At 43.4% G+C, this 27,376-nt stretch overlaps 2 protein-coding genes across 2 annotated transcripts; both read left to right on the top strand.

Annotated features, from left to right (window-relative positions):
• The first annotated feature begins 4,748 nt into the window (after nucleotides 1-4,748).
• Nucleotides 4,749-6,843, top strand: LOC119219249 (gastrula zinc finger protein XlCGF49.1-like). The gene has a single exon (XM_062558318.1). It carries the CDS (start codon nucleotides 5,105-5,107, stop codon nucleotides 5,702-5,704), a length of 600 nt encoding a protein of 199 aa, XP_062414302.1. The 5' UTR covers nucleotides 4,749-5,104; the 3' UTR covers nucleotides 5,705-6,843.
• A 4,421-nt stretch (nucleotides 6,844-11,264) lies between these two features.
• LOC134107044 (zinc finger protein 235-like) lies at nucleotides 11,265-16,226 on the top strand. Its single transcript, XM_062558317.1, has 2 exons — nucleotides 11,265-11,672; nucleotides 15,389-16,226. Exons 1-2 carry the CDS (start codon nucleotides 11,280-11,282, stop codon nucleotides 15,998-16,000), a joined length of 1,005 nt encoding a protein of 334 aa, XP_062414301.1. The 5' UTR covers nucleotides 11,265-11,279; the 3' UTR covers nucleotides 16,001-16,226.
• The last annotated feature ends 11,150 nt before the right edge of the window (nucleotides 16,227-27,376 follow it).

Here is a 27,376-nt window from a genome sequence, read left to right as displayed (position 1 = left end):
GAGGAAATATGCGTGTCCCTGATGAGATGAGAGCCACAGTTGTGCACACATTATTGGGCCATACAATACAGAGCGTCTTGTCACCTTTTTACACACTGTACAGGGACCTTATCCCTGAACAAGAGAGGGGTCACATTGGAGATGACTTACCCAAGTCCGTGATAGTTTGGGACAATGCCAGTTTCCATCGCTCCAACATCATCAGGCAATGGTTTGCGACCCACAACAGCATGCTGATGGAGTTACTCTCTCCCTACTCCCCATTCGATTTAATGCATGTCAAGTTACATCAGGCAGGGGTTCGGTACACAGATAGTCAGACAGAGCGGGTGGATTCATCCAAATCGGACATCGTACAGGACTAGCCAGACATGAACTCAAAATTCTTCAAATATTTAAGCATCATGTAATCATGCTTGGGCATTGTTTGTCACAAGTTCAGATATGAACTGAGTGCAGATACGGCCAACTTAAAAATAAACAGTAGGACACGTGGTGCTTATGGTCATCGTTGTATTTATGCACTCAAACGTTTGTCTTGTATTTCTTTTGTCCCTCCAGAGCTCCCACAGTCACGTGTCTGTAAGGAGGAGGAGGAGGAGGCTCCCTCTGACCAGGAGCTCTGTCTCCAGGAGAGGAAGCCCAGTGTGGACCAAGAGGACCCAGATCCTCCACAGATTACAGGAGGAACAGGAGGAACTCTGCAGCAGTCCAGAGGGAGAGCAGCTTGAACCGAAGCAGGAGGCCTTTACGTTGACTCCTACTTGTGAGGAAAGAGGACACGGTGAAGATCAACTTTTGGACTTGTGTACTGATAAAACTGAGAGTGTGGTACAGGAAACATCTCATAGCAACATTTCAGTTGAAAGCACCACTGTAGTTGAACTAAACAATGACCACCAGCTTCTCCCTCACAACTCTCATGAATCAGCATTTGAGACTCTTACAAGAGTCCATAGTGATGAGAAACCTTTTTCTTGCAAAACATGTGGAAAAGGATTCAAATATAGTAGCAGCTTAAAAGCCCACATGAAAGTTCACACTGGGGAGAAGCCATATTCCTGCAGCATCTGTGGGAAAACATTCACTGAGACATCAAATTTAAATCGCCATATAAGAATCCATGTTCACCAGAAGCAGTTTTCTTGCACCACCTGCGGGAAAACATTCTCTCAGACATCATCGTTGAAGGATCATACAAGAATTCATACTGGGGAAAAGCCATATTCCTGCATCACCTGTGGGAAAACATTCACTAAGAATTCAACTTTGAAACGTCATATAAGAATACACAGTGGGGAAAGAAGTTCTACTGACTCAATTGTCCACATGAGAAGAAATCACAAAGGTGAAACATCATAGATGCAACTCTGGTGAGATAATAGTCTGAGCAATTTTTCCGATTAAAAAGACTAAACTAAATATAATGTAGAGTAGGAGGAAGACATCAACCAAATTCTTGGGTTGTGGGATAATATTTGGAAACCCGACAGAATAAGTGTGTAAAATGTATTGTAAGAGCCCAAAGTGTGTATGTTGTTTAATTGGACCGTCTCATGTTAAGGACATATATTTTATATACACTCACCTAAAGGATTTTTCGGAACACCATACTAATACTGCGTTTGACCCCCTTTCGCCTTGTGAACTGCCTTAATTCTACGTGGCATTGATTCAACAAGGTGCTGAAAGCATTCTTTAGAAATGTTGGCCCATATTGATAGGATAGCATCTTGCAGTTGATGGAGATTTGTGGGATGCACATCCAGGCCACGAAGCTCCTGTTCCACCACATCCCAAAAGATGTGGTAACAAGGCATGATGGATCCATGTCCTCATTCTGTTTACGCCAAATTCTGACTCTACCATTGTTACGTGCCTTGGCCTGCTTGTGGGAGGGGGTGTGTGTGTATGTTTTGATTTTGTGTTCCCACAGGTGTTCTGACACACCCACCAGGCAATAATCTCCCCTGCCAGCTCCGACCTGCAGCCACTAATCACCCTCACCCACAGCCAATCAACTGCAGGATGTAGAGGCTTAAAGGAGGTCGGGAGAGACAAGAAGGGGAGGTGGCTAGCTGTCAGAGTGGATTTAGAAAAGGAAGAAGTACGATTGACTCAATCATATGTCTTGAGGATGAAATAAGAAAAGCTCAGGTAAAGAAAGAGACTGTTGTGGCAGTATTTATAGATGTGGAAAAAGCATATGATATGCTATGGGTAGAAGGTCTCTTAATCAAAATGCACATACTAGGAATTGGGGGAAACATGTTTAACTGGGTAATGGACTTCTTATATAATAGAAGCATTCAGGTGAAAATAGGAGGAGCAATATCTAGAAGGTGTTTCGTAGAAAATGGGACGCCACAAGGTAGTGTGGTGAGTCCATTGCTGTTAAATATAATGATTAATGATGTGTTTTCTAATGTTCAGCCAGGAATTGGAAAGTCATTATTCGCAGATGATGGTAGCTTATGGAAAAGGGGGAAAAATGTGAAATATACACTGAAGAAGGTGCAGGAAGCTCTGACGTCAGTAGAGGATTGGGGAAGGAAATGGGGTTTTAGATTTTCAATTGAGAACTAAATATATGTGTTTTACTAAGAGGAAAATATACGAAAATATAACCTTGAAGTTGTATGGTAAGAATTTGGAAAGGGTGCAAGGTTTTAAATTTCTTGGTGTGGTATTTGATCCTAGACTTACGTGGAGGAATCATGTGGCAAGTATAGTAGACAAATGTAAAAAGGTAATGAATGTAATGAGATGCCTGGCTGGAACAGAGTGGGGAGCAGACGTAGTCTCCTTGAAGCAAATATATATATATTTAATTAGAGCAAGAATTGAATATGGGTGTTTGGTGTATGGATCTGCAGCCAAGTCAGTGCTAGCCAGATTAGATGTAATCCAAGCTAAGGCACTGAGAATATGTACAGGAGCCGTGCGAACTTCTCCAGTATGTTCATTGCAGGTAGAAGCAGGAGAAGTGCCATTTGATCTGCGAAGAAAGCAGCTTCAGGCGAATTATTGGGTAAACCTGATGGGTCAAAAGGGGGATCACCCAGTGAACAGTATAATTCAGGCAAGCTGGGAAAGAGAGATGGTAAGACTGTCAAGTTTTGGATGGACAGGGGAGGCAGTGGCACAGGAAATGGCTGTAAAAGATAAGAACTTTTGCCCAGGGGTAATGTGGCCGGCAGTTCCTATATGGCTATTAGAGGCCCCAAAAACCGATTTAGAGATACTTAAAATTAAGACGGATAATCCTGAGGCAAATTTAGTATATGCAGTCCAATGTCAGATAATGGAGAGATATCAGGAACATATTAGCATCTTTACAGATGGTTCGAAAGATCAAACAACTGGTGCCACAGGAGCAGCTTTTATTATTCAGAGGTGGAATGTCCAAGACTTTAAGAGAACGTCAAATTTTTTAAGTGTATTCACAGTGGAATTATATGCAATCTTGATGGCAGTGCAATGGACTGAGCAGATTCAGAACCAAAAAGTAGTGATATGTAGTGACTCTGTGTCAGCTATCAGTAGTATCGGGAAAGGGTCGTCAAAGAGGCGGCAAGACCTTGTATATGAGATTTTAATAGCAATTAGAGATGTGAAAAGGAGAGGGGTAGAAATTTCGTTTATGTGGGTTCCAGCTCATGTAGGCATTACGTATAACGAAAAGGCTGATAAATTGGCGAAAAGGGCTGCTCAAAAAGAGGTTATAGAGGTAAATTTAAGCCTATCTAAGGCAGAAGGTAAAAGTGTAGTGTGGCAGGAAACAATGCTAAAGTGGCAGCAAGTATGGGAGCAGGAAGCCAAAGGGAGGCAGCTATTCAGGGTACATGCTATGGTTAATATCAATAAAAGCAGAGGGGGGGGCAGTCGTAAAGAGCAGGTTACTATGGCTAGAATGAGAATTGGTCGCACAGGACTGAACAGCACTTTATATATTATAGGAAAGCATCAGAGTGGCCTGTGCTCATGTATGGAACCTGAGACAGTGGAGCATGTGCTGATGTTGTGTAGGAAGTATGACCGGCAAAGGCAGGAGCTATTCTCAGGACTGAGAGAAATTGGCGTGGAAGATCTAACTCTGGAAAATATTCTAGGAGTAAGCGAGTGGGGAAAGAAATGCCTTGTTAAATTTTTGAGAGATGCTGGAGTGTATGACAGAGTGTAAAGCAATAGTGGGATAGGCCCATAGATGGCAGCAATGCAACTCATTAGATGCCGGCTGCCGTAAAATCCCAAAGAAGAAGAAGAAGAAGAACCAAGCAACAATGTCTTCAGTGGAGAATTTGAGAGAGTTTGTCAACGAGCGACTATCTGCTGCTGCTGAGGAAATATTCGGAGTTTTTAAAAGAACCGTCGTCGAGTATCAGGAAGAGATCGACCGGCAGCGCAGACTGTTGGATGTTTTTTGGAAACCCGAAGTAAGGTTACACAGGATAGGTGAGTACAACTTTGTTAGAAAAATCTTCTCTAAAGCAATAATAAAGACACATTATTTAGGTTTTTTGAACCAACGTGTCTTTTTTAATTCAACTTACAAATAAACAGTAGGACACGTGGTGCTTATGGTCATCGTTGTATTTATGCGCTCAAACGTTTGTCTTGTATTTCTTTTGTCCCTCCAGAGCTCCCACAGTCACGTGTCTGTAAGGAGGAGGAGGAGGCTCTCATTAACCAGGAGCTCTGTCTCCAGGAGAGGAAGCCCAGTGTGGACCAAGAGGACCCAGATCCTCCACAGATTAAAGAGGAACAGGAGGAACTCTGCAGCAGTCCAGAGGGAGAGCAGCTTGCACCGAAGCAGGAGGCCTTTACGGTGACTCCTACTTGTGAGGAAAGAGGACACGGTGAAGATCAACTTTTGGACTTGTGTACTGATGAAACTGAGAGTGTGGTACAGGAAACATCTCATAGCAACATTTCAGTTGAAAGCACCACTGTAGTTGAACTAAACAATGACCACCAGCTTCTCCTTCACAACTCTCATGAATCAGCATTTCAGACTCATACAAGAGTCCATAGTGATGAGAAACCTTTTTCTTGCAAAACATGTGGAAAAGGATTCAAATATAGTAGCATCTTAAAAGCCCACATGAGAGTTCACACTGGGGAAAGGCCATATTCCTGCATCACCTGTGGGAAAACATTCATTGAGGCATCACATTTGAAGACACATTTAAGAGTTCATACTGGGGAGAAGCCATTTTCCTGCATAACCTGCGGGAAAACATTCTCTCAGGCATCATCGTTGAAGTCTCATACACGAATCCATACTGGGGAGATGCCATTTTCCTGCATCACTTGTGGGAAAACATTCACTATGAAATCACATTTGAAGTCACATTTAAGAGTTCATACTGGGGAGAAGCCATATTCCTGCAGCATCTGTGGGAAAACATTCACTGAGACATCAAATTTAAATCGTCATATCAGAATCCATGTTCACGAGAAGCAGTTTTCTTGCACCACCTGCGGGAAAACATTCTCTCAGACATCATCGTTGAAGGATCATACAAGAATTCATAGTGGGGAAAAGCCATATTCCTGCATCACCTGTGGGAAAACATTCACTAAGTATTCAACTTTGAAACGTCATATAACAATACACAGTGGGGAAAGAAGTTCTACTGACTCAATTGTCCACATGAGAAGAAATCACAAAGGTGAAACATCAGAGATGCAACTCTGGTGAGATAATAGTCTGAGCAATTTTTCCGATTAAAAAGACTAAACTAAATATAATGTAGAGTAGGAGGAAGACATCAACCAAATACTTGGGTTGTGGGATAATATTTGGAAACCCGACAGAATAAGTGTGTAAAATGTATTGTAAGAGCCCGAAGTGTGTATGTTGTTTAATTGGACCGTCTCATGTTAAGGACATATATTTTATATACACTCACCTAAAGGATTTTTCGGAACACCATACTAATACTGCGTTTGACCCCCTTTCGCCTTGTGAACTGCCTTAATTCTACGTGGCATTGATTCAACAAGGTGCTGAAAGCATTCTTTAGAAATGTTGGCCCATATTGATAGGATAGCATCTTGCAGTTGATGGAGATTTGTGGGATGCACATCCAGGGCACGAAGCTCCTGTTCCACCACATCCCAAAGATGTGGTAACAAGGCATGATGGATCCATGTCCTCATTCTGTTTACGCCAAATTCTGACTCTACCATTGTTACGTGCCTTGGCCTGCTTGTGGGAGGGGGTGTGTGTGTTTGTTTTGATTTTGTGTTCCCACAGGTGTTCTGACACACCCACCAGGCAATAATCTTCCCTGCCAGCTCCCACCTGCAGCCACTAATCACCCTCACCCACAGCCAATCAACTGCAGGATGTAGAGGCTTAAAGGAGGTCGGGAGAGACAAGAAGGGGAGAGTTGTTGGAGAGAGAGAGAGCCGAAGGATTGTTGTTAAACAGAAGTTTTGGGAACGAATGAACAAACTTGTGTTTTGAGCAGAGCGGTGTTCAAAGGGACGTTTCTTTTGTTTTGTGTACGTTGGTGTTTGAACCTTGAACTGGTCAAGGTTAAGTTATTTTTGTTATTCTGTCTGTGTTCATTCCATTGTTTGTACTATTCCGTTTTTTGTTTCTTCAGTTGTCCCAGGGAAAAGGGGGCTGCACAATGGGAGTGTGTAGGTAAGAGACCCTGGGGTTTACATGCTATCCGTAGATAAACCTCTGTCTATACACACTAGGTAAGATCTGGGCGGACCATCCCCTGTATTTTTCAGAGAGTTTAGCAGGTTGTGTTTGGACTAGGTAGAGTAGGGGTCTTTTTCAGTGGTTAATTTCTTTGCTTTGGTTCCGCTCAGCCCCTTTTCCCCCACTACCATTGTATAGGTCAAATAAACCTGGTTTGAATGGTACAGTGTTGTGTTGGTCCTGCTTGTGCGCCCACTGTTTTATTTCACCTCACCCACCTTGTTGCCAGCTCACGTGTGATGGCGTGTTACGGTATCCTCGCCTGTAGAGGAGGGCGTAACAACCATCAACACTCAGACCGGCCCGTTTGGCACCAACAACCATGCCACGCTCAAAATTGCTTAAATCACCTTTCTTTCCCATTCTGACATCCAGTTTGGAGTTCAGGAGATTGTCTTGACCAGGACCACACCCCTAAATGCATTGAAGCAACTGCCATGTGATTGGTTGATTAGATGATTCTATTAATGAGAAATTGAACAGCTGTCCCTAATAATCCTTTAGTTGAGTGTATGTTGGCGTTGACGCCCCCTTTATTTTCCTGCTTATATTGACATCATGTTTCCACCAGGTGATTCCCGAGATGAGCTGATTAGGCACTTGTGCACAGTTTTTCTACCGCTTGACGGAATAAAATAGTAGAAAAACTCGCTATTAATAAAAACTGGTGATTAGTAGAAAAAGCTACTCCAAGGACTGGGCATGAGGATTTCGGATGCCAGTTGATCACCGGTGAGACCTGAGGAAAAGGGCCAACAAATACCCGCGTGTCCCTGATGAGATGAGAGTCACAGTTGTGCACACATACAATACAGAGCGTCTTGTCACCTTTTTACACACAACGTTAGCCTGAAAGAACGCGCCGTTCACAGACACCAGAATGAACGAGTTCACAGTAACATTCATCGGGCATTAATACAGTACGTTCAGTTCACGTTCGCCCAAAATATGAACGAGTTCATGAACTATCGTTCAATGAACGCGTTCAGGCTGTCAGACTGTGACCTCTCTTATATTTTTCCCCCACTAAGAAATGGTCAAAACTGGCTTGTTAAAGGCGGTTATAACACAAGATGTATTTTTGTACTTCTCTATTCTGCCTTATTAGTCGCGCTGCAGCTGTCGCTGTTAGTTTGTTGCCCCGCTGTCACTCCTGCCCTGATAGCGTTACGCATATTATACTTCCCCAGTCCACATGTTTACCAGATATGGTTATCTGAAGCCCAGCCGCAAGTGTTTACAGTATATGGCCATACGATGCACAGCATTATTTCCTACGTTGTTACAATTTTGCTATGGCTAAAAAAGAATATGAACGACTCCTTCAAAGAACCATACATCTCACAAGAGGAATGATATTCTCAGGATTAACCATTATAACCCTTTTATTGCATCAACAAGAGTTCACACTTGCCTAACTTGCTGATGATAATCGAACTAAAAATAGAACATTTGTGAAGCAAATATAAAGAAGAAAGAGTCTTTCATTTTTGAAATTCAAGATCATCTGACGAAAATCCTAATCAATTGCACATAACTGGTACGTCTACAGTGACATCTAGTGGAAAACTAAGCGGAGGAGGAGATCACCGCGGTGCTCCCACCTCCACCAGGGGGTCGTCACTGGGGCTGCCGGACCGGAGCGACTCGGACAACCAGCGATGGCTGCTGCCCCCCCTCAACCCCTCTCACCCCCTCTCACCCCCCAGATACGGCGCAGCAAGCAGGCCGACCTGCAACCATGATCGCAAGCGGAACCTTAATGTGACCGAGGTCTGCAGTCGGAACTTTATAGTGTGACACTCGTCCGTTGCTCGGTCTTGTTTCAGTGCAGGTAATTATTTCCTCGGTAACCAAGCAACAATGTCTTCAGTGGAGAATTTGAGAGAGTTTGTCAACGAGCGACTATCTGCTGCTGCTGAGGAAATATTCGGAGTTTTTAAAAAAACCGTCGTCGAGTATCAGAAAGAGATCGACCGGCAGCGCAGACTGTTGGATGTTTTTTGGAAACCCGAAGTAAGGTTACACAGGATAGGTGAGTACAACTTTGTTAGAAACATCTGTTTTCGAACGAGTTTTTTTAACTTTAGTTTACTAATCGAACAATAGAACACGTGATGCTTATGTTTTATACACACGTTGCGCTCAAACGTTTGTCTTGTATTTCTTTTGTCCCTCCAGAGCTCCCACAGTCACGTGTCTGTAAGGAGGAGGAGGAGGCTCCCTCTGACCAGCAGCTCTGTCTCCAGGAGAGGAAGCCCAGTGTGGACCAAGAGGACCCAGATCCTCCACAGATTAAAGAGGAACAGGAGGAACTCTGCAGCAGTCCAGAGGGAGAGCAGCTTGCACCGAAGCAGGAGGCCTTTACGGTGACTCCTACTTGTGACGAAAGAGGACACTGTGAAGATCAACTTTTGGACTTGTGTACTGATGAAACTGAGAGTGTGGTACAGGAAACATCTCATAGCAACATTTCAGTTGAAAGCACCACTGTAGTTGAACTAAACAATGACCACCAGCTTCTCCCTCACAACTCTCATGAATCAGCATTTGAGACTCATACAAGAGTCCATAGTGATGAGAAACCTTTTTCTTGCAAAACATGTGGAAAAGGTTTCAAATATAGTAGCAGATTAAAAGCCCACATGAGAGTTCATACTGGGGAAAGGCCATATTCCTGCATCACCTGTGGGAAAACATTCATTGAGGCATCACATTTGAAGACACATTTAAGAGTTCATACTGGGGAGATGCCATTTTCCTGCATCACCTGTGGGAAAACATTCTCTCATGCATCATCGTTGAAGTATCATACAAGAATCCATACTGGGGAGAAGCCATATTCCTGCAGCATCTGCGGGAAAACATTCACTATGAAATCACATTTGAAGTCACATATAAGAGTTCATACTGTGGAGAAGCCCTATTCCTGCATCACCTGTGGGAAATCATTCATTGAGGCATCATTTTTGAATCGTCATATAAGAATCCATACTGGGAAGAAGCCCTATTCCTGCATCACCTGTGGGAAATCATTCATTGAGGCATCACATTTGAATCGTCATAGAAGAATCCATACTGGGGAGAAGCCCTATTCCTGCATCACCTGTGGGAAATCATTCATTGAGGCATCAAATTTGAATCGTCATAAAAAAATCCATATTGGGGAGAAGCCATATTCTTGCATCACCTGTGGGAGAACATTCCCTCAGAAATCAAATTTGAAGTCTCATATAAGAACTCATTGTGGGCAGTAGCCATAATCCTGAAAAAAATATGTGAAAAATAAATTCTCAAAACTTCCTGTTCAAACTTCACATAATTGTGTCACTTGTGCATATCAAAAAAGCATTTTCTCATTTCTTTGAACAAGTTGGAAACGCTTTGGTACGTCCATGCAAATGATTATGTACATTTCTCTGCGGTTTCCTTTAACATTAGTTTATTGCAAGAATTTTTAGGTGCAAAATGGTTGAACAAGTTGTCATAATATATTAACATATTTCTATACATTTCTGAGGATGAGGCCGAGGAAATATGCGTGTCCCTGATGAGATGAGAGCCACAGTTGTGCACACATTATTGGGCCATACAATACAGAGCGTCTTGTCACCTTTTTACACACTGTACAGGGACCTTATCCCTGAACAAGAGAGGGGTCACATTGGAGATGACTTACCCAAGTCCGTGATAGTTTGGGACAATGCCAGTTTCCATCGCTCCAACATCATCAGGCAATGGTTTGCGACCCACAACAGCATGCTGATGGAGTTACTCTCTCCCTACTCCCCATTTGATTTAATGCATGTCAAGTTACATCAGGCAGGGGTTCGGTACACAGATAGTCAGACAGAGCAGGTGGATTAATCCAAATCGGACATCGTACAGGACTAGCCAGACATGAACTCAAAATTCTTCAAATATTTAAGCATCATGTAATCATGCTTGGGCATTGTTTGTCACAAGTTCAGATATGAACTGAGTGCAGATACGGCGCAACTTAAAAATAAACAGTAGGACACGTGGTGCTTATGGTCATCGTTGTATTTATGCGCTCAAACGTTTGTCTTGTATTTCTTTTGTCCCTCCAGAGCTCCCACAGTCACGTGTCTGTAAGGAGGAGGAGGAGGCTCCCTCTGACCAGCAGCTCTGTCTCCAGGAGAGGAAGCCCAGTGTGGACAAAGAGGACCCAGATCCTCCACAGATTAAAGAGGAACAGGAGAAACTCTGCAGCAGTCCAGAGGGAGAGCAGCTTGCACCGAAGCAGGAGGCCTTTACGTTGACTCCTACTTGTGAGGAAAGAGGACACGGTGAAGATCAACTTTTGGACTTGTGTACTGATGAAACTGAGAGTGTGGTACAGGAAACATCTCATAGCAACATTTCAGTTGAAAGCACCACTGTAGTTGAACTAAACAATGACCACCAGCTTCTCCCTCACAACTCTCATGAATCAGCATTTGAGACTCTTACAAGAGTCCATAGTGATGAGAAACCTTTTTCTTGCAAAACATGTGCAAAAGGATTCAAATATAGTAGCAGCTTTAAAGCCCACATGAAAGTTCACACTGGGGAGAAGCCATATTCCTGCAGCATCTGTGGGAAAACATTTACTATGAAATCACATTTGAAGACACATTTAAGAGTTCATACTGGGGAGAAGCCATTTTCCTGCATCACTTGTGGGAAAACATTCACTATGAAATCACATTTGAAGACACATTTAAGAGTTCATACTGGGGAGAAGCCATATTCCTGCAGCATCTGTGGGAAAACATTCACTGAGACATCAAATTTAAATCGTCATATCAGAATCCATGTTCACGAGAAGCAGTTTTCTTGCACCACCTGCGGGAAAACATTCTCTCAGAAATCATCGTTGAAGTCTCATACACGAATCCATACTGGGGAGAAGCCATATTCCTGCATCACCTGCGGGAAAACATTCATTAAGAAATCACATTTGAAACGTCATATAAGAATACACAGTGGGGAAAGAAGTTCTACTGACTCAATTGTCCACATGAGAAGAAATCACAAAGGTGAAACATCATAGATGCAACTCTGGTGAGGAAATAGTCTGAGCAATTTTTCCGATTAAAAAGACTAAACTAAATATAATGTAGAGTAGGAGGAAGACATCAACCAAATTCTTGGGTTGTGGGATAATATTTGGAAACCCGACAGAATAAGTGTGTAAAATGTATTGTAAGAGCCCAAAGTGTGTATGTTGTTTAATTGGACCTTCTCATGTTAAGGACATATATTTTATATACACTCACCTAAAGGATTTTTCGGAACACCATACTAATACTGCGTTTGACCCCCTTTCGCCTTGTGAACTGCCTTAATTCTACGTGGCATTGATTCAACAAGGTGCTGAAAGCATTCTTTCGAAATATTGGCCCATATTGATAGGATAGCATCTTGCAGTTGATGGAGATTTGTGGGATGCACATCCAGGGCACGAAGCTCCTGTTCCACCACATCCCAAAGATGTGGTAACAAGGCATGATGGATCCATGTCCTCATTCTGTTTACGCCAAATTCTGACTCTACCATTGTTACGTGCCTTGGCCTGCTTGTGGGAGGGGGTGTGTGTGTATGTTTTGATTTTGTGTTCCCACAGGTGTTCTGACACACCCACCAGGCAATAATCTCCCCTGCCAGCTCCCACCTGCAGCCACTAATCACCCTCACCCACAGCCAATCAACTGCAGGATGTAGAGGCTTAAAGGAGGTAGGGAGAGACAAGAAGGGGAGAGCTGTTGGAGAGAGAGAGAGAGCCGAAGGATTGTTGTTAAACAGAACTTATGGGAACGAATGAACAAACTTGTGTTTTGAGCAGAGCGGTGTTCAAAGGGACGTTTCTTTTGTTTTGTGTACGTTGGTGTTTGAACCTTGAACTGGTCAAGGTTAAATTATTTTTGTTATTCTGTCTGTGTTCATCCCATTGTTTGTACTATTCCGTTTTTTGTTTCTTCAGTTGTCCCAGGGAAAAGGGGGCTGCACAATGGGAGTGTGTAGGTAAGAGACCCTGGGGTTTACATGCTATCAGTAGATAAACCTCTGTCTATACACACTAGGTAAGATCTGGGCGGACCATCCCCTGTATTTTTCAGAGAGTTTAGCAGGTTGTGTTTGGACTAGGTAGAGTAGGGGTCTTTTTCAGTGGTTAATTTCTTTGCTTTGGTTCCGCTCAGCCCCTTTTCCCCCACTACCGTTGTATAGGTCAAATAAACCTGGTTTGAACGGTACAGTGTTGTGTTGGTCCTGCTTGTGCGCCCACTGTTTTATTTCACCTCACCCACCTTGTGGCCAGCTCACGTGTGATGGCGTGTTACGGTATCCTCGCCTGTAGAGGAGGGCGTAACAACCATCAACACTCAGACCGGCCTGTCTGGCACCAACAACCATGCCACGCTCAAAATTGCTTAAATCACCTTTCTTTCCCATTCTGACATCCAGTTTGGAGTTCAGGAGATTGTCTTGACCAGGACCACATCCCTAAATGCATTGAAGCAACTGCCATGTGATTGGTTGATTAGATGATTCTATTAATGAGAAATTGAACAGGTGTCCCTAATAATCCTTTAGTTGAGTGTATGTTGGCGTTGACGCCCCCTTTATTTTCCTGCTTATATTGACATCATGTTTCCACCAGGTGATTCCCGAGATGAGCTGATTAGGCACTTGTGCACAGTTTTTCTACCGCTTGACGGAATAAAATAGTAGAAAAACTCGCTATTAATAAAAACTGGTGATTAGTAGAAAAAGCTACTCCAAGGACTGGGCATGAGGATTTTGGATGCCAGTTGATCACCGGTGAAACCTGAGGAAAAGAGCCAACAAATACCCGCGTGTCCCTGATGAGATGAGAGTCACAGTTGTGCACACATACAATACAGAGCGTCTTGTCACCTTTTTACACACAACGTTAGCCTGAAAGAACGCGCCGTTCACAGACACCAGAATGAACGAGTTCACAGTAACATTCATCGGGCATTAATACAGTACGTTCAGTTCACGTTCGCCCAAAATATGAACGAGTTCATGAACTATCGTTCAATGAACGCGTTCAGGCTGTCAGACTGTGACCTCTCTTATATTTTTCCCACACTAAGAAATTGTCAAAACTGGCTTGTTAAAGGCGGTTATAACACAAGATGTATTTTTGTACTTCTGTATTCTGCCTTATTAGTGGCGCTGCAGCTGTCGCTGTTAGTTTTTTGCCCCGCTGTCACTCCTGCCCTGATAGCGTTACGCATATTATACTTCCCCAGTCCACATGTTTACCAGATATGGTTATCTGAAGCCCAGCCGCAAGTGTTTACAGTATATGGCCATACGATGCACAGCATTATTTCCTACGTTGTTACAATTTTGCTATGGCTAAAAAAGAATATGAACGACTCCTTCAAAGAACCATACATCTCACAAGAGGAATGATATTCTCAGGATTAACCATTATAACCCTTTTATTGCATCAACAAGAGTTCACACTTGCCTAACTTGCTGATGATAATCGAACTAAAAATAGAACATTTGTGAAGCAAATATAAAGAAGAAAGAGTCTTTCATTTTTGAAATTCAAGATCATCTGACGAAAATCCTAATCGATTGCACATAACAGTGACATCTAGTGGAAAACTAAGCGGAGGAGGAGATCACCGCGGTTCTCCCACCTCCACCAGGGGGTCGTCACTGGGGCTGCCGGACCGGAGCGACTCGGACAACCAGCGATGGCTGCTGCCCCCCCTCAAACCCTCTCAACCCCTCTCACCCCCCAGAGTGCAGATACGGCGCAGCAAGCAGGCTGACCTGCAACCATGAACGCAAGCGGAACCTTAATGTGACCGAGGTCTGCAGTCGGAACTTTATAGTGTGACACTCATCCGTTGCTCGGTCTTGTTTCAGTGCAGGTAATTATTTCCTCGGTAACCAAGCAACAATGTCTTCAGTGGAGAATTTGAGAGAGTTTGTCAACGAGCGACTATCTGCTGCTGCTGAGGAAATATTCGGAGTTTTTAAAAGAACCGTCGTCGAGTATCAGGAAGAGATCGACCGGCAGCGCAGACTGTTGGATGTTTTTTGGAAACCCGAAGTAAGGTTACACAGGATAGGTGAGTACAACTTTGTTAGAAAAATCTTCTCTAAAGCAATAATAAAGACACATTATTTAGGTTTTTTGAACCAACGTGTCTTTTTTAATTCAACTTACAAATAAACAGTAGGACACGTGGTGCTTATGGTCATCGTTGTATTTATGCGCTCAAACGTTTGTCTTGTATTTTTTTTGTCCCTCCAGAGCTCCCACAGTCACGTGTCTGTAAGGAGGAGGAGGAGGAGGCTCCCTCTGACCAGGAGCTCTGTCTCCAGGAGAGGAAGCCCAGTGTGGACCAAGAGGACCCAGATCCTCCACAGATTAAAGAGGAACAGGAGGAACTCTGCAGCAGTCCAGAGGGAGAGCAGCTTGCACCAAAGCAGGAGGCCTTTACGTTGACTCCTACTTGTGAGGAAAGGGGACACGGTGATGATCAACTTTTGGACTTGTGTACTGATGAAACTGAGAGTGTGATACAGGAAACATCTTATAGCAACACTTCAGTTGAAAGCACCACTGTAGTTGAACTAAACAACGACCACCATTTTCTCCCTCACAACTCTCATAAATCAGCATTTGAGACTCGTACAAGAGTCCATAGTGATGAGAAACCTTTTTCGTGCAAAACATGTGGAAAAGGATTCAAATATAGTAGCAACTTAAAAGCCCACATGAGAGTTCACACTGGGGAAAGGCCATATTCCTGCATCACCTGCGGGAAAACATTCACTAAGAAATCAACTTTGAAGTCTCATACAAGAATCCATACTGGGGAGAAGCCATATTCCTGCATCACCTGCGGGAAAACATTCACTAAGAAATCACATTTGAAGTCTCATACAAGAATCCATACTGGGGAGAAGCCATTTTCCTGCATCACCTGCGGGAAAACATTCTCTCAGACATCACATTTGAAGTCTCATACAAGAATCCATACTGGGGAGAAGCCATATTCCTGCATCACCTGCGGGAAAACATTCACTAAGAAATCACATTTGAAGTCTCATACAAGAATCCATACTGGGGAGAAGCCATATTTCTGCATCACCTGTGGGAAAACATTCACTGACACATCACATTTGAAACGTCATATAAGAATACACAGTGGGGAAAGAAGTTCTACTGACTCAATTGTCCACATGAGAAGAAATCACAAAGGTGAAACATCATAGATGCAACTCTGGTGAGAAAATAGTCAGAGCAATTTTTCTGATTAAAAAGACTACGTCAGACAAGGTAAAGAAAGGAACGAAATCCCGTGTACGATGTCGGATTCGTGAAGATGGACTATCATGTTTCCTTTACCTTAATGAAGATTGATGTTGCTAATTTTATCCAAAAATGCTCGCTTCTGTAAGGATGTGCAAATAAGACAGTGCTCCTCATTAAAAGCCATTAACCTGGTGTCCTTGCACTTAATGAACTGTTCCGCCGAGAGCGGTGTAGCCTCCCGTGACGTCACAATATACATATATATATTTGGCCAACAAGTTCATTAATTATCACTACTATTATTAATTATAATGATAATATTGTCTCTTGTTAAAAAAATAGTTTGGCACGTTGATGTTTCATCTTTCATTAACTTTTTAGCCGGTTGAAAAGACGTTGAAATATATATTGCGAGGTAAACACGCATAAGAGTGCAAGTTCAGAAACTTTGAATAATTTTACATTGTGCTTACCAGATGTAACTCAAGCAGTGTTATTCACTTAAATGCACATGCAGACTGAACTATGCTGATAAGATCTCCGATGTTTCTGTACAACAAACATTGTACTAAATGTAAAACATAGTGTAGTATCATTTTAGTTCTTTCATGGCCATTAGGCAAAGTGTTGGAAAATAAACCTGGTGAAAGAGTTCTGGGGTTTTCAGATACCAAGAAGTGTGACACTGTACAGTTGCATTTAAAACCTCAATCAAAGAGTTAATTTAACTCTACCAAGTGTCGCAAATGAATCTGATCTTGACACTGGATAATGACTCCAGCTCTGTCGTACAAATGACTAAGAGTTGAATCAACTTTTTGCAGTGTGACTTCAACACTTTTGCCTGACACCGGAAAATTAACTCTAGGATTTTATATATATATATTATATATATATATTAGGGCCGGGACTCGATTAGAAATATTAATCTAATTAATTAGAGGTTTTGTAACTAATCGGAATTAATCGCATTTTAAATTGCATAAATATTTGACCTGAGAACAGTGAGAAGTAATTTTTTTCACATGGAATTTTATGAATTTTTATTTTTGTTCAATTAATTCCAGCAGACAAGTGTAGCAATAGCATAATTAGAAATATAGTACTTTCAGAAATTCAGGTAGCCTATAGGTAAGTAGACCTTCTGTAAACTATGTTTTTTTAAACACTACTTCAAGGAAAGTAGAGAACGCAGAGCAAGATTTGCCGATCTTGTTAATTTTATTGACCATCAAGCAAAGATTGCTATGGACCCACTGTTTGGAAACTTCCAAGACAGACTCTCATCTATGATAGGCAAAAGCAAAGAAAAGGATAAATTCTTCAAAAGTAGGAAGCAGCTTCACAACAAATGTGTCGGTGGAAAGAAAAAGGCCCGATGCGGCAGCAAGACAGGCCGACCCGGTTGGGGCAGCAGATACTTTCGAGTCACCATGTCTTTTCTGTCAAAAAGATCACATATTGGAGTCTTGATTCAAAGTTAAAGAGCTAGCGCAGAAGGATTGTATAGAATTCCTGAAAAACAAAAGAATGTGCTTTGGCTGCTTAACACAAGGTCATCTGAGCCGAACATGCAAGAAGAGAGAAACAGAAACACCCAGACATTCTTCACATAGCGAAGGAAACTACTAATAGTATGTTGCCTACAGTAGAGAGAACGGACAGCAATTCAAATGAAGAGGTCGCCAGAGCTCAGAAGTCTGTTAAACAATAAATAGTTGGGTATGCTGGGACAGAGAACACTGAGTGTATGCTATCAATTGTGCCAGTAAAAGTCAGATCCCGTAAAGGGGGAAGGTGTATAGAGACATGCGCGTTTATAGATCCTGGAAGTACCGCCACGTTCTGTACAGACGAGCTGCAAAAGAGACTAAACATTAGAGGAAAAAAACCTCAAATCTTGTTGAGCACTATGGCTCAGGATAAACCTGGTGAACAGCAACTACTCGAGAGTCACATGCTCTCAGAACTGGAAGTGTGTGGCCTTGAAGACACAAGGTATGTCCAGCTACCAAAAGTCTTCACACACAACAGTATCCCTGTTCAAAAGATAAATATTCCAGTTCAACAACATCTGCGAAAGTGGCCGTATTTGCAGGAAGTAACCTTACCACACATTGATGCTGACGTAGGCCTTCTCATTGGAGCTAATAACCCAAAAGCCATAGAACCATGGCATAAATCCAATAGTCAAGATGATGGGCCCTACGCTGTGAAGACTGTCCGGGGCTTGATGGTGTGTGGACCTGTAAAGGACAAGCCTACTGATTCCAAAGTGGAGTCAGCTCATTACAGCGTCAACTGAATTTCAGTGGTACAAATAGAACAACTAATGGTTCAGCAGTACAACACTGACTTTCCAGAACGTCGCTATGATGACAAGGAAGAGATGTCGCAGGAGGACAAGCAGTTTATGATGTCTGTGTAAAGTATTACAAAGTTTGTGGATGGTGCATAGGACTTCCATTGAAATATGAAGCAGCCAAGATGCCAAGCAACCGCTGCATGGCAGTACAGCAAGCTGCTAGCCTGAAGAGAAAACTGGAAAAGAACAATGTTTTCCTGAAAGATTACAAAGATTTCATGAAAAGCATACTGGAGAAAGGCTACGCTGATGAAGTTCCTGAAAAGCAGATTGACCGTGATGATTACAGGGTCTGGTACGTTGCTTACCATGGGGTGTAACACCCAAAGAAAAAGAAAATTAGTGTTGTCTTTGACTGCACTGCCTCTTTTCAGGATGTGTCATTGAATGGACAGTTATTGCAGGGACCTGACCTCACTCATTGTTGCCATGCAAACTTTGATCCACCTGATGGACAAGAGAAAAGAATTACAGCGCGCCATCAGTCAAGTTGACCAGGATCCAGCAAGACTAAAATTACTTATGCAGCAACGAATGAAAAAGGTCAAATCTGACATTAAAAGGAAAACACTGAACTGGGAACAGTTGATGGCTGCAGAAACTGAAATCATTCGACACAGTCAAAAGCAAGTGAAGACCCTCTATCTAGTGGTTCTGTCAAAAGAAGTAGTTGGCTATACAAGCTTGTCCCTACTTTGCAAGATGGCGTCTTAAGAGTTTGAGGATGGCTGAATAAATCCACCATGACAGACAGTGAGAAACACCCAGCAATTCTGTCAAAAGCTTCCAGAAGTGCCACCCTCCTCTTGCTCGATCTTCATGAAAAGATTGGACATTGTGGGCGCAACTATATGTTGTCTCGGCTAAGGGAAAAGTTTTGGATTCCGCTAGTCACCTCTGCCAAAAGGAAGCTTATCTCAAGATGCGTAGTCTGCCGGAGGCTTGAAGGCAGAGTGGGAGAGCAAAAAATGGCCAACCTACCAGTAGATCGTGTAACACCAGATCAGCCACCATTTACCAACGTAGGCGTCAACTATTTTGGTATCTATGAAGCTAGATGGGGCTGGAGTAACATCAAAAGCTATGGTGTAATCTTCACCTGTCTCGCCATTCGCGCTGTGCATAGAAATCGCAGACCGTTTTGCCACCAGTTATTGCATCAATGCCTTATGTTGTTTTTTAAGCAGAAAAGGCCAGGTTTCCATCATGCGCTCTGACATTGGTACACATTTTGTTGGAGCAGAAAAAGAGATGCAAGAGGCCATTGAGAACCTGAACCAGTTACATCAATCATTGATCTTTGACCTAGGGTGCTCTGGTACCACGAACACTTATGAACATCCTTATGTTTGAACATGGTGTTTGTTATGGACAATTCGTGACTGGCATATATTGGTATTTATAAACTTCGACTTAAAGTTGTGTTTGTTTCCGTATATTTGTTGACTCTTGACTGTTGCTGAGGTGAAATGCATTCTGGGATATTTGGCTCTCACTCGGGCTACGACTGATGACAATTCACGAGTCCACGAGAACAAAAGACCATGCAAGAACGCATATTGAGAAAGGGCCTACCACAGTAAGAAGCGGAACCTTAATGTGACTGAGGTCTGCAGTCGGAACATTATAGTGTGACACTCTTCCGTTGCTCGGTCTTGTTTCAGTGCAGGTAATTATTTCCTCGGTAACCAAGCAACAATGTCTTCAGTGGAGAATTTAAGAGAGTTTGTCAACGAGCGAATATCTGCTGCTGCTGAGGAAATATTCGGAGTTTTTAAAAGAACCGTCGTCGAGTATCAGGAAGAGATCGACCGGCAGCGCAGACTGTTGGATGTTTTTTGGAAACCCGAAGTAAAGCTACACAGGATAGGTGAGTACAACTTTGTTAGAAACATCTTCTCTAAAGCAATAATGAAGACACATTTTTTAGGTTTTTCGAACCAACGTGACTTTTTTAATTCAACTTAAAAATAAACAGTAGGACACGTGATGCTTATGGTCATCGTTGTATTTATGCGCTCAAACGTTTGTCTTGTATTTCTTTTGTCCCTCCAGAGCTCCCACAGTCACGTGTCTGTAAGGAGGAGGAGGAGGCTCCCTCTGACCAGGAGCTTTGTCTCCAGGAGAGGAAGCCCAGTGTGGACCAAGAGGACCCATATCCTCCACAGATTAAAGAGGAACAGGAGGAACTCTGCAGCAGTCCAGAGGGAGAGCAGCTTGAACCGAAGCAGGAGGCCTTTACGTTGACTCCTACTTGTGAGGAAAGGGGACACGGTGAAGATCAACTTTTGGACTCGTGTACTGATGAAACTAAGAGTGTGGTACAGGAAACATCTTATAGCAACATTTCAGTTGAAAGCACCACTGTAGTTGAACTAAACATTGACCACCAGCTTCTCCCTCACAACTCTCATGAATCAGCATTTGAGACTCATACAAGAGTCCATAGTGATGAGAAACCTTTTTCTTGCAAAACATGTGGAAAAGGATTCAAATATAGTAGGAGCTTAAAAGTCCACATGACAGTTCACACTGGGTAAAGGCCATATTCCTGCATCACCTGTTGGAAAACATTCACTGAGGCATCACATTTGAAGTCACATTTAGGGAATCCATACTGGGGAGAAGCCATATTCCCGTAAAATATGTGAAAGAAGTTTCAGACCTTCTAGTGACTTAATTGTCCACATGAGAAGAACCCACAAAGGTGAAATGTCATAGATGCAACTCCTGTGAGGAAATAGTCTGAGCAATTTTTCAGAATAAAAAGGAGTTGATGCTTTTTATAAGAAGGGAACACAAATGCTCCATTTGAGAGAAAAGTCTTTTCAGCAATCTCTTCTTCTGGCAGACAGACAGACAGTCAGACAGAGGCGACCTTGGTGCATGGAGTAGAGATGCTGCGCTGGGACCCGCAAGGTTGTTAGTTCGAACCCTCCCAACTCCATTTCCTGTCAAAGTGTCCCTGAGGAGGACACCCAACTGCTCATTGAGGACCCTTACTGCAGCACACTACTCCCACTGTGTGAGATGGGTTAAATATGCAATAAAAATTGCTTTAGATAAAACCTTCAGGTAAATGACATGTAATATAATTTAATGTCATTAAGATTTACTGTCATCCCCTGAATCTCTGTTGCATTGAGTGAACATATCTTGCGTATGTTTAATGTTTAACGGGTTTGATATAAATATATATTAATATATATGTTTTGTTTAAACTGAAAAGCGAGTGTGAGGATCAAGTGATGTTTACTAAAGACTTCATCCTGCCTAATTATTTTTTGTATAAAGCAGATTTAGAAAAAGTCAAAATACAAAGATCAATCGTCTCTCGGTTACGTATGTAACCTTCGTTCCCTGAAGGGAACGAGACGCTGTGTAAAGACGCTGTGGGAACGCCTCTGCGTGACCGCGTCATGAAGCACTTGTGAAATCTAACCAATGGCGAGCTGGTTCGTCATAGTCGGGGACGCCGGACCAGGGCACTATAAAGGGACCCGAAGGGCAGGACCATTCATCTCTGAAAGGCCATGCACACGTCGTGTAGCGATACTCTTCCCGACAACAGGGCTTTAGAAGCCGCCATATCCCTAGTAGAATGGGCCCGGACAGCAGAGGTGCGGGCTGGCCGGCCGGTTCATAAGCAAGTGTGATGGCCTCAACCACCCACTTGCGCATCCTCTGCTTAGTTACCGGGCTACCAGTGTTGGGAGGCCTGAAACACACAAACAGCTGTTCGGAGAGCCTACACAGGGAGGTCCTGCGGACGTACAAGTCTAGGGCTCTGAATGGGCAGAGGAGGTTAAGCTTCGCCTGGTCCGACGCTTTTTCTTCTCAGGAACGGGGGAGGACAGAAAGACTGCAGCACCCACCATAGGCCGGACCGTAGCGGACGGGACCTTAGGAATATAGCCGGGGTAAGGTAGAAAGAACGCCTTCACCATACCGGGTGCAAATTCCAAGCATTGCACATCTCCAACTCTCTTGAGGGAAGAAATAGCGAGCAGGAAGAGGGTCTTAAGAGCCACATATTTCACTGCAACCTCCGCCGAGGTGAGGGTAAACAATGGACCCCAACACCTGAGACAGCAGGTCCACCCTGATGGGGGTCTCCAACGGAGGACCTGCGAGGAGCGACAAAAGGTCCGTGAACCACACTAGGGCCAGCCAGGGCGGGGCTACAACCACCGTCCTGACGGACCTTCTCCAGAATCCCCGGGAGCAGAGCAACCGGAGATAAAGACGTACAGACATGACCTCGGCCATGCCTGGGTCAGGATGCGCGAGGGAGAAATCACAGAGGACAATGAGTGGTCTCTCCGAAGGCAAACAGGTCTACCTCGGTAAGACGGCCTTTCCACAGGAGCTTTACCACCTCGGAGTGGGGTCCAGTCCCCGGGCCTCGCCCCCTGTGATTTGATCTGTGCCGCGATCTGTTTGAGAGTGAGCATCTTGAAGCTCAGCTCCGCAACAGCGCGGTTCAAACGGTGGAGATCTAGTATCTCTTCTCCCTTTGGGACGCAAACCCCCATCCTCCTTTGGAACGGTGAAGTAGCGGCTGTAGTAGCCCAACTCTCTGTCTGGAGGGAGAACTCGTTCTGAGGCTCCCATCCACAGCAGGGTCTGTACTTCTCGCTCCGATATCCGAGCCTGCTGGGGTCTACCAAAGTGGGTAGTACCCCGCGAAATCGAGGCGGCCGCCACCTGAACTGGGTGGCGTAGCCTTTCGTCGATCGTGCGCAGGACCCATTGAGATACTCTCAATCTCTCCCAAAAAGTCTCTCAGGAAGCCGCGGAGCGTGCCTCCAACGCCGAAAACGAGCACCTGGATCCCGCGGTGAAGGGTCGGGAAAAGGCCTCAGCCGTCCCGGAATCCTTCGCGAGATCCATTTGTGATCCCCATGAAGACATCCGGCGCTCTGCCTCGGCACGAGGTGGACCGGAGCCGCGGGGAGCACGCCTCATCGAGCTGTCCTCAGTGAAGAGAGCTCGACGGGAGACGCGAGATTGCCACGACAGGTGCTCACAATCCGCCCAGCTAGCCCACTCAAGGGCTAGCTGGGCGTGCTCCATGCCTAAGCAGACAACACACAGGTCGTGTGAGTCTCTGCCCGTAATAAAACGGGTGCAAGGGGGAACACACTGGACAAACCGCTCAGCCATTACTAGGTGGGAAAACTTCACTACCGCATTAGATGAAGGCACAGAGATGAATGGTCCTGCCCTTCGGGTCCCTTTATAGCGCCCTGGTCCCGGCGTCCCCCGCCTACGACGTACCAGCTCGCCATTGGTTAGATTTCACGCGTGCTTCATGACGCGGTCACGCAGAGGAGTTCCCACAGCGTCTTTACGCAGCTCGAGTTCCCTGATAGGGAACTCCCATTCAAACATTTTCCACTTATTACAAAACTCAGAGGTATATTCTTCTAAAAGGTAAAATATTTTGACTAAAATAAAACTAATTTGGAGTAGGAGGAAGACATAAACCAAATACTTGGATTGTGGGATATTTGGAAACCTGAATTTCAGTTAAACAGGATATGTGTGTAAAATGTATTTTTTAAAATGCTAATATACTCTTCTAATAGAGACAACTTTTGGTCAAACAACAATCCATGACTAAATGATATTACATTACATGTAATTTGATATTACTAAATGATATTACATTACATGTCATGTCACATGTCAACCTCACAAGACCTCTTTAATACAAATATGATTTACTATCTAACAAAATCTTAATTTGTAGTGAAGTGAGACCTCTTCCTTTGGCTGCTGGAGAAGCCTCCAGTCCCATCTAGATGCAAGTCATTTACAATCAGTGCTGCTCGAGTTTGCAATGATCTTGTCTAATGAAATAAGAATGTGTTCGCTCAATTTAAGGACCTCCAGGTGTCAAAGAATGGAACACACTTCAGGACAAAGTAAGTGGAAGCCGAGATGTGCAAGATGTGGAGGTGAGCATGAATTAGGAAAATCTGGTCAAAATAAAAGAAAATAAATGTTGTAACTGCGTCAGTGAACACAGCGGTGCTTTTGGAAGATGTCTGGTTCAAATGCAAGCATGGGAAGTGCAGAAATATAAAATACTTAACCAAGTGTCTTATGCAGAAGCAGCGAAAAAAGTGAAGGAAAATAATGAAGTCACATCCAGGGAAACCCAGAGAAATGATAGAAGTAAATCTGGGATTAGACAACCACTTTTGGACCTTCCCCTTTTCGTATATGAGAGTCAAATGGAATTACATTCATGCATACAAGAGATTAATTAGGATAATATAATTGTAGATGAAATCTTTTTTGTGGCCTTCATTTGCAAAACTATGAATTTGGCAATTCAACAAAAGATAGAAAGTGACAGAATAAACACATATGAAGAGGCAGCCAAAAGGATACTGTGGATTAAAGAATTTAAGGCCTATCTGATTCATAAAATGTTGAACCCTCCCAACTATGATGGACAGGCTCAGGATGATGAACCTCATAATGGGGATGCATGTCCTACAATGGAATGCCAGAAGTCTAATTACATAAAGGCAAGAACGTTTTAGCTGATCTGAAAGTCAAACTAAATGTTTTTCACATTCAAGAAACTTGGTTAAAACCTCAATTGAACTTTGTCATTACATAATTACATAGATACACTAAGAGAGAAATCGATCAATATACAGTATATTGTAGAGGGAAGTGTTTCTATATTCAATTCATTTTATTATATTCATTTTATTTTGTATAGCCCAAAATCGCAAATTACAAATTTGCCTAAGAGGGCTTTACAGTCACATGTACACATGCAAGACCCTCTGTCCCGAAACCCTCACTTCGGCACAGGAAAAACTCCCAAAATATGAAAAAACCCTTGAATGGGGAAAAAAGGGAAGAAACCTTAGGGCGAATGTCAGAGGAGGGATCCCTCTCCCGGGATGGACAGACTGCAATGGATGTCATGTGTACAGAATCAACAATGTAAAAGATGTACAATACATTAAATTTCTCAAACAGAAATGATAGTAATTGCAAGTAGCAGAACAAGTGTACGGCAGGACCACTGCAGGGACAACCTCCATCAGGTCGAACCACCATCCACAGAGGCTTCTGTGGGGAGGGAGAGCAGAAAGATGTTGGTTTAATATGACAGTAATATGAATCATATTTAAAGTAATGATGATGGCAGCAGCAGGTGTCAGCAGAGCCATGCCAGGAGTCAGAACCAGGGTCCGCACGAAACTACGATCCACGGAGACCTGCTAGGCGAGAAAGCACAAAGAACTCCCGGAAAGAAGCTTAGTGATGTACATTAATAAAACATTATTCTCCAACATGTACTCATACTCAACATATTATGATCATTTCTAGGAAACTGTAAGTAAGGATACAGCTATTTTTATATATCCAGGGACATGAGTAACAGTTCAACAGAGGGAGAGGAGAAGCTAGAAAGAGGCCCACAGACAGATATAGTAAGACGCCAAGCAGGTTGAACAGATACGGAGACAGGAGAGTTTGGGACGAAAGTCTCATGGGTGTGTATGTAGGAGCTAGGAGAAAGAATGAAGGGGGGCAGCGAGATAGTCAATCAACCAGAATGACCATGCCAGACTAGCATCAACATGCCAGATAGGTGAGGCTACTAAAGGACGAGGGGAGGATAGTGGGACACAACAGGAGGAGAGTTACGCAGTTAGGATAGAGGGGGAGTGTTGAGCTCAATGCGGATGGTCAAAGAAATGCATGAAATAATGTGCTGTATTATCGCCTCGTTAGGGTCTTTCTGGAAAGAGCTCGGATTATGCAAGTGTATGTTGCTTTGATAAATCTCAGTGAATTGAATTTAATCTGAATCTCAGTGTGTTACAGAATGACCCTGAGAGGATGTTTGTGTCCTCAATAGTTAAGTCAATAGTTAAAACTGCAAATAATTAATCCAAAGCAATATACATATTCATTAGGCATTAGGCATACAGCTAAAGATCACCGTGCACTTTGCAAATTTTGCAGGCAGAATTGGTGACATGAAGTTACAGTAGCAGTCAGTCATAGACCAGTATGTGCATGTCTGTGTGCGTGTATTGGGGCGGTTATCAGTGTTACCATGTTAAGCACTATATAAATAAAATGTATTATTATTTAGCCTAGTTTGCCTTAAAAGTAAGCAGAGGGAATTAATGTTTGTTACGTTTCCTCCGGTTAAGAGGGAAACGCTGACATCCAATGGGGGAATAAAACAGGGACCGTGTGAGGCAGTTAAAGAAAAGTAGGTTTATTTACAAAAAAAGGAACATAACGGGTAGGTTGGAAAAAGGTGGCGGGGGGAGAGTGTACTGTGGGGGTTGTGCCAAACAAAATTATCAAAGTACAATAAAACCAGGCCTAGCTCAACTCTGGAAAGAAAAAGGAAAACAAAAGACCTGACTCTATTCTACAAATGCTCAAAATAACAGAAATACATCGGTGGCAACAACCCATAACCTAGTGGAATAACAGTAACTCTGCGTGGATGTGGGTGTGTACAGGGTACCCCAGTCTTACCTCAGTCCCACTTCCCCCACCACAAACCTCAATGGAAAACAAAGCAAGACTGAGAGAGCGCACAGTGAGAGGCTTTATAGTTGCCCTCCATATCGGATTGGCCGGAGTGTGGGCCAATACCGGGGTGCTCTGGAGGCAGGGCCAGCCAATACTCCGCCCCTCACCTGCAGGACAAACAAAAAAAAGGTGAGGGCAAGAGGCACAAATCTCTACACGTAACAATGTTCCTCTGGAAATGTACCTTGTCTTCCTTTAAACTAGGCTTAATTTCAATTCTTTTCAAAGAGACCAACAAACACGTACAATATATAGCTTGTGGCTCCTATGCCGTGGCGGCTTTCTAATGCTGCTCACATTGCTCTTGCACATATGCTGTGCTGGTAAAAGCTGTCATGCAGGTACATGCTGGTCCTACACCTGGCTATGGAAAAAGCTA

The sequence above is a fragment of the Pungitius pungitius genome, chromosome 17, assembly GCF_949316345.1.
Source record: "Pungitius pungitius chromosome 17, fPunPun2.1, whole genome shotgun sequence".
In the NCBI taxonomy this organism is placed as follows: Eukaryota; Metazoa; Chordata; class Actinopteri; order Perciformes; family Gasterosteidae; genus Pungitius; species Pungitius pungitius.
This window is presented reverse-complemented; position numbering and strand designations above follow the sequence as displayed.